The sequence below is a fragment of the Monopterus albus genome, unplaced genomic scaffold (genome assembly GCF_001952655.1).
Source record: "Monopterus albus unplaced genomic scaffold, M_albus_1.0 scaffold109.1, whole genome shotgun sequence".
NCBI lineage: Eukaryota > Metazoa > Chordata > Actinopteri > Synbranchiformes > Synbranchidae > Monopterus > Monopterus albus.
In genome coordinates this window covers 1,144,786-1,156,885 of record NW_018127989.1, presented here as the reverse complement: position 1 = coordinate 1,156,885, position 12,100 = coordinate 1,144,786, and the positions used below count along the sequence as shown (strand labels likewise).

Genomic DNA, 12,100 nt, shown 5'->3' with positions numbered 1-12,100 from the left:
ACGAGCACTAATAGCCCAGTGCCCTTGTCACAGGAGGCCTCGCTGCCAAAGTTAAACTGCAGATCCTTGGACCTGATTATGTGTGTGTATGTTTGAGAGCATGTCCACTAACAGTATTTCTCTTAATTCAATGGTTTGTTATTCTAATGTCCACTTTGGTGTGGCTTCATTTTGTAAGTCAGAGGACTTCTTGTGAAACTTAGAACAGTCTACCTTAGGCCTAGCCCCGTGATAGCTAACACGACTTCCAGCTATCTGAGAGAGACAGTACAGTGGTACGCTACAGGCAGGGGGCAGATCAGCAGCCGACACTAGCTTAGGAGTTTGTTTAGTCAAATAGAAACTCTCACAGCTTAATCTATCAGCAAGTCAATACTAACAAAAGCACGATCTGATCATTTTGTACTGTTGGTGTTAGTTTAATCTGTAGAATGATGGATGTCATTTTCCAGGGGTTTCCTCCCAGTATCTGTGTTTGCAGAAAGCAAAAATGTAAAGTTGTTTTAATGTAATTATTACCTGACACCTAATCTGACTTAGCCTACACCATTTTATATACTGTACACATCCACCTCGTTTGAATGAGGTCACATGAAACTATTACAAAATCTGTCTCGGCTTCTCTTCATCGCCGCCTTCTGAGGCCTCGTCTCCCTCTCCCCTTTCTCCCACAGCTGTTGGCCTTTTCTAACTAAGATACTGAAGTAGCACAGCCTAAAGTTGCATATAGAGTCAGACCTAGTATTTTTTTCTGTCACACTTGTCCTTGTGTCTCTAAAGAAACACTCTGAAATTTGATGCTGACATCCCACCCAGTGTTTTCACGAGTCTTTGTCTGAATTTGGAAGAGATTTTTATTGAGAGATGAGACCTGCAGGTTAACAGTCGACAACACAGAGAAAGTTTGGGCATAGCTACAAATGTGTGTGTAGACATTTTTTATACCCATTATTTTCATTTTCTGTAGTGTTTTGCAATTTACAGCACAAAGGTTGTCTTCCCAAATTTTCATTCATCCATTGTCATTTTATGTCAAGAAATACCATTAGGCTTCATACTCCTGAAGCAATATGACAATTTTTGGAGGCATGAAATGTTGAAAAGGTATTTGGAGGCACAATTTTTTACTGAGAACACTGAACAGCACCACAGCGAGATAGACGGGGAATTGTCAGGCCCGGGATACAAGAAATTCTGAGTAGAAAATACATTTGTTACAAATATATGAAACCCATTTCTTTAGAAAAGAAGTGCTTAGAAGGTCTCAACTGTTTGTGACGAATCATCTTGGGTCCATCTGAAAGACAGAAAACTGAAAAACATAAGGGAAAGGCAGAGGCACAGTTGCTTTAAATGTTAGTGTCGACTGTGACAAAGGAAAAAAATGCATCAAAGATGTGAATAATTTTATAATTTCTCAGTACTCAGTTCCTTCAGTCGATGTTTAGGAAAAATAATACTGAGGAATTAAACATTCTGACCTATTTCAAATGTTTCCCTGATTTCTGATGTTCTTTGTATTCAGAGAAATGAAAAGTAAATGAGGTTTCAGGGAGGATCTTATTTATTATATTGGGGTTTTGAGTGTATGTTGACACGTGTATGTTGCAAGCTTTCCAAAACATTGACTACTGCTGATACTGCATGTGTCTATACCTTTCCTTTTAAAAGATGAAGGCATACAGTGCAATAAGAGTGCTCACCACTAGTTAATCCTAGAAATGACAGTGAAAAACTGCACCTGGGCTTTTTGTGGCGATGCAGCAAAGCCCAGTTCTCCTCGGCCCGAATTGTTTCAAAGTGGCATTTTTGCTGTTGTCAGGGAGGTCTGGTTAACAAGAGGGACAGAGGTGCAGTCTAGGACCACTAGCACTTCTTTGCAGAACTGCCAGGGAACTACAGGTAGTAACTACATTTGCAACATTATATCTGTCAAGGTTAAAGGACAGAAGCTCATTTTGTAACAGCTGGTGGAGGAGAACACAGTATAATACTATGCATACAGTATATGATGCAAGTGGCATTCAGGTGTGGATTGTATGGCGTTATATAATTACTTACTGAACACTACCTGTGATCATACCTTAATTATGATTAGTTTATATAACTGATCAAATCAAATATTCAGAAATAATAAATAGAAATAAATAAATAGAATTTGAGCGTAAACCGTCATAGACCACATGGGCATCTATATTGTACTGCCACCTAGTGACAGAATCGTTCCTCAATCTGTAAGATGGTCTTCACTCAGTTTTACAGTTGCTACCTAATGATATTGTATTATATCCCAGTTGTTATGGAGAAAATAGCATTTCTTAGTGAAATCCATCAAATTCTTGTGGAAACCTATGGTAGATCTCTAAAGTCACAAAGGCAACACTCAAATTCAAAAGGTATTTCTACTTGTCCTTGTCCTGCTGTTTAACAGCTTCATTATAACCTTTATATTACTGCCTGTCTGACATATTCTTCAATCAAATGTAAATAAGGGAGAGAATGGCCACAGAAAGAGGCGAAACTCTAAAACAAACAAACACACACAAATATTTGTTAATAGAAAGGGCTCCCTGCAAAATGTATTTTTTTTAGAAGCTTTTGTGATACTACTATCACAAATAAAGCTATTTTGATGTGGTGAAAAGTTATAAATCAAATATAGCGGTCATGTTTTCTGTTTTTTAAACATACACTCAAATTCGAATTTGAGTGTATGTAAATATCCCAAACAGATATGGCATTCAATAAACTGGACACTTTTATTGATCTCTGAACAGCGTGTAAACATTTAAGAGCTGACACTGAGCAGACAGTCCAGATATCAGGCATCACACTGAGTCACGCTAGAGTTCCGGATGCAGCAGGACTTTAGCTGTCTCCATGTTTTTGGCCACTGTTGAAGGAGAGAAGAGAAACAGAGGACAAATACGAGTCAGTTAAACGCAAAGGCTATACAAGCTATGTAGTTGCTGCCTGGTTTCACCTCAGGGTGCTCAATAAGAGTTTAGCTTATTATACTGTATGTTGTCTAGGTAACCTTCAAGTTTGAAGTACAGTAGGTACGTAGCTAGTCTGTGCACCATCCAAGATCCTAATAGTGCTGTTATCCAAAATAAACCAATGCACTGCATTCTTGTTTCAACCAGAAGTGTTTTAAGACAACCTGTAGTCAGGTCAACAAAGTGATGTGTAGTAATGTTAGTGAGACCACGCTTTTCAGACTTTAAACATGTTATGCATATTAAAGGTGCAATATGTTATCCAAATGTAAACAGCAGTATAGCCACCAAAGTTTTAGGTAATTCTATAATATATAATTAATAATAAGTATTAAGTAATTCAAGTAAATGTCACTTGCTTTGTCTTAATTCACAATTATTATCTTATGTGGGCTTGTGTTCTGCTAAAAGCAGGACATTCGTATATCTCTTACAGAACATCTAGTATGCTGTGATACTGATTTCAGTTTTGGTTTGCATGCTAGCATATTTACTCCAATCCATCGTGCAGATGTTGAAATACTTCAGTGGATCAGTAAACACTTTGACCTGCTGTTGGTGCTACAGGAAAAGTCAGTAGCTCACCAGATTCAGTTAGATTAATCCTCTGAACCAAATTTCATGGCAATTCAATCTATAGCTGATGAAAGATTCAATTCAAAATCAAAAACGACAACCTCATGGCAGGACTAGTGAAAAAACCAGGAGCCATCATCTGGGGACCATGAATGTTTGTACAGAATCTCATGGCAGACCTGGACCAAAGTGAACATGTCTACTGCATCTGAAGCTTGTTGCATTGTGGCTCAATAGTTAATACACATCTTGCAACTAGTAGAAAGCGAATCCTTGTGCAAGCTCTAGAGGGGTATTTATGCTCTAGCTCAAAGCGGGAAAAGCACTAATCTTATTTGAAGACTTCCGGCAGCTGGACATTGAGTCTTATCACATGGAAATGACCTACAACCAAATTCCAAGCGAATGTAAGTTCATTTCTATTTATATTTGTTAGGGGAGTCTTCACCTTTCTTTCTGTCAGACCCGTGTCATAAAAAAGTATCATTTTTGTCAAAATATTGAGAGAGGAAAATGAGGGTTAAAAACAGCAGGGGTTCAGTCTGTGTTCATACTGCTGACAGGTGAGGTTTGCAGCCACCAAACCCCCTTCCTTCCTCCCACCACAAACTATTTCCCATCCATCCCTCTTCCCACAAACTGTCATTAGAAAGAGTGGAAGGGTGCTCACATAGTGGCAGGTCAGCAGCCTGGTAGGTGTAGCGGTGGTTTGAGTACCTTCCTCTAATGTCTGTGCGCACAGTCTTAGACGGATCTGCAGAAGATGACACGTACACATAGACAGCTGAGGAGACTGGCCATCATTACCTGAATGTTATAACTGTTTCGACTTTATTTAAAACAGAGTGCACAGTCCTAGTTTCCCAAGCACTTCTCACACTGTTGTTAGGAATATATGACTACAGAGTGCTAGTCTTTCCTTCTCATCACTGCCATATCTACTACATGGCATCTTTTATGCTTGAATCCCTATTTTACTACAAATACATAAAACTACTGTGAGATTTTTGCATGTCCCAAAGAAACACGCAAATCAGTGCTTTCAAATATTCTCTTGTAAGATGGGCTGAGCACATCGGATAGGATAGTTTTTACCATTTGATTGTAGAGGAAACAAATCTTTTCAGTTGAACAATGACTAAACCGTATTTTACAAGTTCCAAATTATGATAAATGATGTGAATACAGTATTTACCAACAAAAATGATCCTGGGAACATAATAGCCATCAGGTGCCAGATTCTTATCCCCAGTCTCTGTCTATAAGAACAATATAATAAAGTATAAACAGGAGAATTTTCCATGATTTACATTAAGATATATGACTAATTAGCAGTGCATATGAATTTACATAATAATAATAACATAAACTGATGAAATTCTGTGCTCAAAATCCAAAGAAGGTACTAGTTGAAAATATAATATTACATTTTTAATGGCTGCAGTTTCTATTGAATGTATTACTGAGGGAAAAAGTTTCTCATATAACAAATCTATACTTACCACCGTGTTAAGCATAATGAAATCCTCCTTGGCCATTTTCTGGATGGACTTAGCAGCAACAAATGCCTTCTTCAGTGCTGTTGAAATAATTGAAATAAAAAAAAAAAAACAGTTTTAAAAACTGGCTTTAAAGTACCTATGGCACTGGTATGTGTTTTGGCCCACGTTCTAATCATTTTTACTTTTGACAGACACAAAGGATAGTTAGGAATACATATCCTTGTCTTATTTTCTTGTCAGCGATTGTACAGTACAATAAGATGAATGCCTTTCTGTGTAGGTGGTCTTTTGTGTTTATGTGGTGGAGACTCCCATTGAGCTCACTTCCAGCTGACTGAATTATGAACATAATTCTTACCTGTTTTTTTTCCTGCTTGGCAGGTATTAAAGAATGAACCCATTGTGTTCCCCATGAAGCCAAGCCCAAGTCTGGGTTAGAAGGACAACGAGGAATGTGCAAGTCTATGCTTTTAAACTCAAAACTTTTAATAACAGAGTTATTGCAGTACCTTTACTGTGTGGGCAGTCAAGTTTATGATGGATGACCATCAGAGGCTTCTTACTGTGAGAACAAAACCACAGAGAAACAACTGAACACATTCCTCAGCACAATAAGCACAACGGTGGGTGTGAGTTCATTCTTGTGCAACATAGTTCCTGCAAAACTGAAGTCATCATGCCATATTTTGAAAGAATAATGATGAATAAAATGCTGTTATTACTTTAATGAGACAATAGAGCTACAGCTTATTTTAGGGGCACACAGTACTAGAACAGATGCATTATGCAGTATTTTGACCCCAACTTGAGCACATGAGCCATCTAATCATCCTCACTGACATATGATTAGGATAATTACAATGAAAATATATCCCAGTCAACCATCCCAGCACAGAGACTTTATATATACAGTGATACATTTTTCAAACAAATAAAACATCAGCATGCAGGATATATAAATGGTATCTCACTGTATTTTTTCATGGGTTCTTAGAAATCTATGAATCATCAAAATTACACATAATTAGATGGTAGTATTTTCTCTTCTTTTTGTGGGGTGATAGTAATTTATGTGTACACCATCTGTGCCTTGAAAAAGCAGCTATAACAAGAAAGTAAAGGTCATAAATTGCAGCTTCCTATGTGCATTCTGTTCTTACCGCCAAAACTCATAACGGTTATTAAGATGTAGAGTCTCACCTCTTCACCGTCATTTGTAGGGCCTCTTTATAAGTTTTGACCCATTTAATACTATCTCCCCATCCTGCAGGCAAAAAGAAAAAAAATCTGAGTCAACAACAATAAGGTCTAGTGCTCTCTGTTTTCATTAAATTAACCGAGTTCCTTCACAAGCAAAGAATTTTAAAAAAGGAGCATCACCAACCTCTTGCCAATGACTCGGTCTTCTGTTTCTTTTTTTTCTCTTCTCCGGCACTGGCACAGCTACCAATGAGCAAAGCCAGCAAGACCCAGCGAAGCATCCTTTCGTGTCCTTTGAGACAACTGCAGCGGTAGATAGATTAGCATGGAATTCAGTTAGATGTTCATTTGAGAGACAGTTTGATTTTTGACCCACAACAGCACACTTCATGTCTTCCTCTGTAATGCTGGCTCACCAAACAAGCTCGACAAGGCAGTGATTGAAATGATTGTACAACAGCAACACCGAAGAAGAAGTTCAAAAAGAAGCATTGTAAAATAATAAAATAAAATAATAATAAAATAAAATCTGCACTGTTATTGTTAAAAACATAAACATGATAAAACACATCACTGTACCATTACTAGAACTTTTAAAAGCATCAGTTTTAAAATGTAGGTCTAAAACAGTCACTTGAATCCTTAGTTATACACAACATTTACAGTAAAAAGTTTTCCACCCAATCAAACATTCAACTTTTATGAAAACAATATACAAAATGTAGTTCACAATTTAAGTATTTTTGTCACTTGAAGTCATATATAATAGATGTCTTACCTTGTCAGCAAGAAGCAACAGACAGACGATCTTAGCCTTTTGTGTGCCTTCTCTTTTAGTAGATGTTTCAGTAGAACTCACCAAACAGGTATGACAGAGGAGTATGCTATAAATAAAGAAGATTAATCACTCAGTGAAACACACATATTGTGGAATGCCTTTAAGGTGCAGTAGGCAGAGTAGTAGCTATATGTTCAGAACCAGCTTTATTGGCCAGGTGTGTTGAACACGCAAGGAATTTCACTCCGGTACAGTGTTGAGAGTATTATCACCTGAAGTCCATTCACTCACAATCTTGGCTGTGAACAAAGCATAAGATAATTATAGTATGTTATAGCAAGTGGGTACAGGAAGAGTTGTGTCTTGCCATTAGTGTTATCTATCAACTGGGGGCGACTGTGGTTCAATGGGTAGAGCAGTCGTCTCCCAATCGGAGGTTTGAATCTTGGTACCTGCAGTCCATATGTTGAAGTGTCCTTAGGCAAGACACTGAACCCCCAAGCTGCCCCTGATGGTTAGAGCCATTGGTTGAGCTGGCGCCGCAGATGGCTGCCTCAGTTCTGTACCAGAAACAAATTCCTTGTGTGTAACATGCTTGGCCAAATAAAAGTGATTATCCTGTGATTATCCAACTTGTATTAGCAACACACCACTAGAGGGCTCAGCTCTGCTGCACATCTGTCCCACAGCACCTCACACATTTCCTAAAATTCACCCTATGTTACTGTTAGTCCACTCAACAGTGTGAAACTGACCCTAAGGCCTTGTGACAGTCCTATGAGGATTCCTTACTTTCTTTCTGCTAAAATGTGTCAATCTGAGGGTAAGGATGTTCTTAATACTGCAAGTGTTATAGTTTTGACCCTTTTAGCCTGCTTTCTTTTCTTTATGCACCTTGTACAGCTGAATGCTGCTGTCTAGTAACATAACAGACTTACCTATTGTATTTTTTATGGTGAAACAGTATTGTAACAGTGGCTGGTGAAGAAGAATTGGAGACGGTGATTTGTTGTTGTTTTTTTTTGTCAGCAAAAGGCTGTTTTATTTTAATGCAGGGGCAACAGAGATAACTCCAGCAGAATACACAGAACACTCTAGCTAACAACCCCGCCATCCTGATCTAAATACCTCCCACAACCAGTGACCAAGTGCTCCCCTCCCAAGCATTCTGGGAGATCCCACCAAATGTATTTCTGCCCCCAGCACTATAATATGATTTTTAAGTAAATGCCTAGATTTATCATATTTTTATTTTAAATGTAATTTTACTGATCGACAGTGTTGAAAAACGCAAAAGATCCGTGTATCTTTCTATCACTGATCTGCTACAGCTTAGATGTACATTGTTTGCTGTTGCTATGGACGCAAGCAGCGCTTAGCAACCGTAAGACCTCCGCGCATGCGCAATCTACAATAATGATGCACTGTGGGATTGCAGAATATTGACATAGCAACCAGGCGACACAGCCACCAAGCTCCTTTTCACTCTGGATTAGTTCTTGCTTTATCGTCTGTGTTTAAAGTACTTAGATTTATTTTTGCCTATTGTTATGAATGCGGCAGTGGTAAGAAAGACCCAGGATACACTGGGCAAAGTAATAAAGAAGCCACCTCTCACGGAGAAGCTGCTAATCAAACCCCCGTTTCGATACCTACTTTTTTGACGTATCTGCTAATGTTACCTAAGATTAGCAAACTGATATTTCTGTAACTAACACCAGGACCCTCTTTTGCATGTGTTTATAACTAGGCCGACACCAGCGGGACATGTCTTATTTGAAAACGCATGCAAGCGAGCTAGTTAGCACTAGCTCGTACATGATCATTAGCCTGAATTAGTCAACAGTTACGCTAATCAAGTACAGTAAGTTAAGTAACGTTAACATTAACTCCCTAGCAAATTGTCGTAGCACGAATACGGTTGGGCAGTCAGGTAACATATTGAGGGCAATCATCAGCCAAACAAAGACATTCTAAAGTTCATTAGTTAAACAGTATAAAGTTATTTATTAAGTTAATACGGTAGGTTAGCTAGTTGGCTAACCACACCACTGGCGTCGTCTAGTTACTAGGCACGAACTAAGACCACACAGGGATCAACAAACCATCTTTGTCAACTGTTGACAGCTATGTTGAATGACTGATAAGGCGGCTAACTGCCAGTTCTTCGAAACCTATATTTGTATTGTACAAACCTGTTGCAAAAAAGTTGAGATACATATATATATATGATCAAGTTGCAATCATCAATCGTTTCTCGGTGGTTGTGAAATGGTTTAGAGGTTTTGATTAACTCCAAAGTGAAATGTCTACATAGTACAACAAAATCTACGTACTGTAGCAGTAGGACAGGTAATGTAGATGAAAGAGAAATGGTGGGAAATAGTGCTACATAAAAACAGAAAACACAGCTGTTTCTCAACTATATTTTTTATTTCATTGCTAACTTTTTATAACAGAATCCTTTAACATGAGGTGACAAAGTAAAATCTGTTTCAGTTTTCTAAACAGAAGTGAAATCTTATTCCCACTCTCCACCTCTTTGGGTAGTCTCATATTTCACTGTAGGTTTATGTATATTTGATAAATGGAAGCATATCGGCATGTGTGACTGCTTTCCTCTGATTAGCAATGTACGTCACTATTCAGCAACTGAATTTTCGCTGAAGATAGTGAAGGATTTTCTGCTGAACTGTTCTCTTAACACTGTTATTTTTTAAGATGCTCTGGAATGCTTTGTCTGTTTCCTTCATTAGCCATTCACCTGTATATTAAATAGCTGCAACGCTGCAGTTTAAATTGATGTTTATTGAGATAAACTTAGAAGTGCATTAGAAAAGCTGTATGCAAAAGTGTTGCACACTGGGAAATGATATAGTTTCCAGGATTCAGAAATGGATGTACATCAGCTACATTAAAGATGATGCTGTTGTGGTATAGTTGCCTAATTATGGTTTACCCCATCAGTTGTCATGTTTCTTACATGTTTAATGGTATAAGGGCAAATTATCTGATAAAATAAAACCTTTATTTGTCATCACTTTCAGGTCATCAGGACCACTGGTTTTATGAAAGGCCTATATGGAGATAATGAAATGAAGTCAGATAATGTTAAGGTAAGTTGACCACAGTCCACTCCAGGCATCAAGATACTTGGCTATTTGGTCCTTTTTTGACACCTCTGGCCTGCTGCACAATGATATCAGTATTCATTAGCTCATAGTGTTCCCCCATATGCACTTGTATCTGTTTATTTACCTTCCTTTTGTACAGACTATGGTGTTTATGTCCTATGCAACTGCCTTACTTGTGTAGGAGCTTGCATGTGTGAGTCTAAGGGTGTCTGTGTGTGTGGTTAATCCTGCACACTCTGCGTCTAACACACTCTGAGCGACAAGATCTGACAGGACATGACTGAGAGAGCCAGTCAAGGTGTCAGACCCAGTTCTGCTGTTTGAGATACCCCAAATCAGTCTTGGCTTGGGAAGAGTACGCTACTGTCGGCTAGGAGGAGCAAAGGCTACTAAAGCTGAACTTAATTAAATGTTAGTGTTTAAAACTAGATGTGTTACATCTTAAAGTAGTTACTGTAATTAATGTTAAATTGTCTTTGTTGTAATTCAAAGTTGTTTCTTTGGGGCGGCTGTGGATTAGGAGGTAGAGTGGGTCGTTTCCTAACCGGAGGATTAGCGGTTCGATTCCCGGCTCGTCCAGTCAACATGTCAAAGTGTCCCTGAGCAAGACACTGAACTCCCGGTGATGACACCGGTGTGTGAATGTGTGAGTGTTTGGGAGTGCGAATGGGTGAATGGCCAAATAGTGTGAAAGCGCTTTGAGTGTGCTGTAAAGCATAGAAAGGCGCTATACAAATATAAGACCATTTACCATTTACCACACTGTCATAGGTCTTGTCATAGGTGCACAGTTGTTTGTCTAGTGTAGGCATATACTTAGTAGAGAGAGAAGTTCCCAAATCTCTGTGAAACTGATATAGTCTTGAGCATACTGAATGTTAGTTTTACTGTTTTAAAACAGTCAACCGATGTGATGTGTATTTGTTTAAAAAGCTGACATTTTATTCTCTAAGTGGCTTTTTTACTGAAACTACTTCCATCGGCTCTTACAGTACATTAGATTTATAGTATTTTAAATGTAATTTATGTTTCTAAATGGCTTAAAAGCCACTGCCCTAATAGCCCTACAATAGTAGTTAGTCACTGGGATTCCAAGCCCTCTAAGACATTTTCCTCAAATACAAAAATACTTAATCATGATCACAGAATGTGAATTGTTGCATTAATATACAAAATTATAGCAAGGTAGGTTGTAAGTTTACACTGAAAGACAAATTTAACTTCATGTAAAGATGCTCTACGTTAAGCTTCATTCAGATCCTCAGGCAGGTTGCTCCAGCAAAAGGTGCTTCACTTAGGGTTTTTATCCTGAGACCATAATCAAGGGAAGGTATCTTGAAATCACTACTTAAATTGACTTAACATTTGATAATGATAATCATTTTTATTGGCCAAGTATGTTGCACACACAAGGAATACAGTATGTCTCTTCAGACGATAAAGAACAATTTGGTGACATCCCATGTGGGCCCCAGAGTTTTTGTCTGAATCAAAGATAATACCAAAGCTTGTGTCTGTTGGCACATGCAATGTTGCATCCGCTTTTTCTTTCTTAGAACTTGTAGCTAATAGTTCAATTGTATTCTGGTTAAACAGGGATAACTAGGATAATCGTGTGTACACAGTCTGTGTGAATGTATATGTGAATGTATATAGAACGGTTTCTCTGTTGTCACAATTTTCAAAAATTCTGGAAAAACTCTTTAATAACAGATTAGACACATTTATTGACAAACATAAAATCCTCTCTGATTGCCAATACGGTTTTAGGTCGAACCGATCGACATCTTTGGCCATTACCGACCTGATGGAGGACATTACAAGTGCTATGGATGAGAAGAAATACACGATGGGGATATTTATTGACCTAAAAAAAGCATTTGACACAATCAATCATGAATTATTAATGGA

The 12,100-nt window shown here is 38.1% G+C and overlaps 2 protein-coding genes across 4 annotated transcripts in view; one reads left to right on the top strand and one right to left on the bottom strand.

Annotated features, from left to right (window-relative positions):
• Window positions 1–2,834: 2,834 nt before the first annotated feature.
• On the bottom strand, window positions 2,835–9,279 carry agr1 (anterior gradient 1). 3 transcript variants are annotated; one of them, XM_020611065.1, is made up of 9 exons: window positions 9,251–9,279; window positions 7,056–7,161; window positions 6,462–6,580; window positions 6,278–6,341; window positions 5,587–5,639; window positions 5,078–5,154; window positions 4,771–4,834; window positions 4,246–4,329; window positions 2,835–2,893 (listed from the first exon to the last, which is right to left on the bottom strand). In XM_020611065.1, exons 3-9 carry the CDS (start codon window positions 6,556–6,558, stop codon window positions 2,844–2,846), a joined length of 489 nt encoding a protein of 162 aa, XP_020466721.1. In that variant the 5' UTR covers window positions 6,559–6,580; window positions 7,056–7,161; window positions 9,251–9,279; the 3' UTR covers window positions 2,835–2,843. The 3 variants fall into 3 exon arrangements, with proteins under 3 accessions (XP_020466721.1, XP_020466723.1, XP_020466724.1); XM_020611067.1 differs by lacking the exon at window positions 9,251–9,279 and adding an exon at window positions 7,994–8,079; XM_020611068.1 differs by lacking the exon at window positions 9,251–9,279 and adding an exon at window positions 7,328–7,374.
• traf3ip1 (TNF receptor-associated factor 3 interacting protein 1) overlaps window positions 8,459–12,100 on the top strand; it is a 20,682-nt gene continuing 17,040 nt past the window's right edge. Inside the window, exons 1-2 of the mRNA XM_020611091.1 lie at window positions 8,459–8,709; window positions 10,090–10,171. Of these exons, the coding sequence (XP_020466747.1) occupies window positions 8,606–8,709; window positions 10,090–10,171 (186 nt within the window). The 5' untranslated portion in view covers window positions 8,459–8,605. The remainder of the gene's footprint in view (window positions 8,710–10,089; window positions 10,172–12,100) is intronic.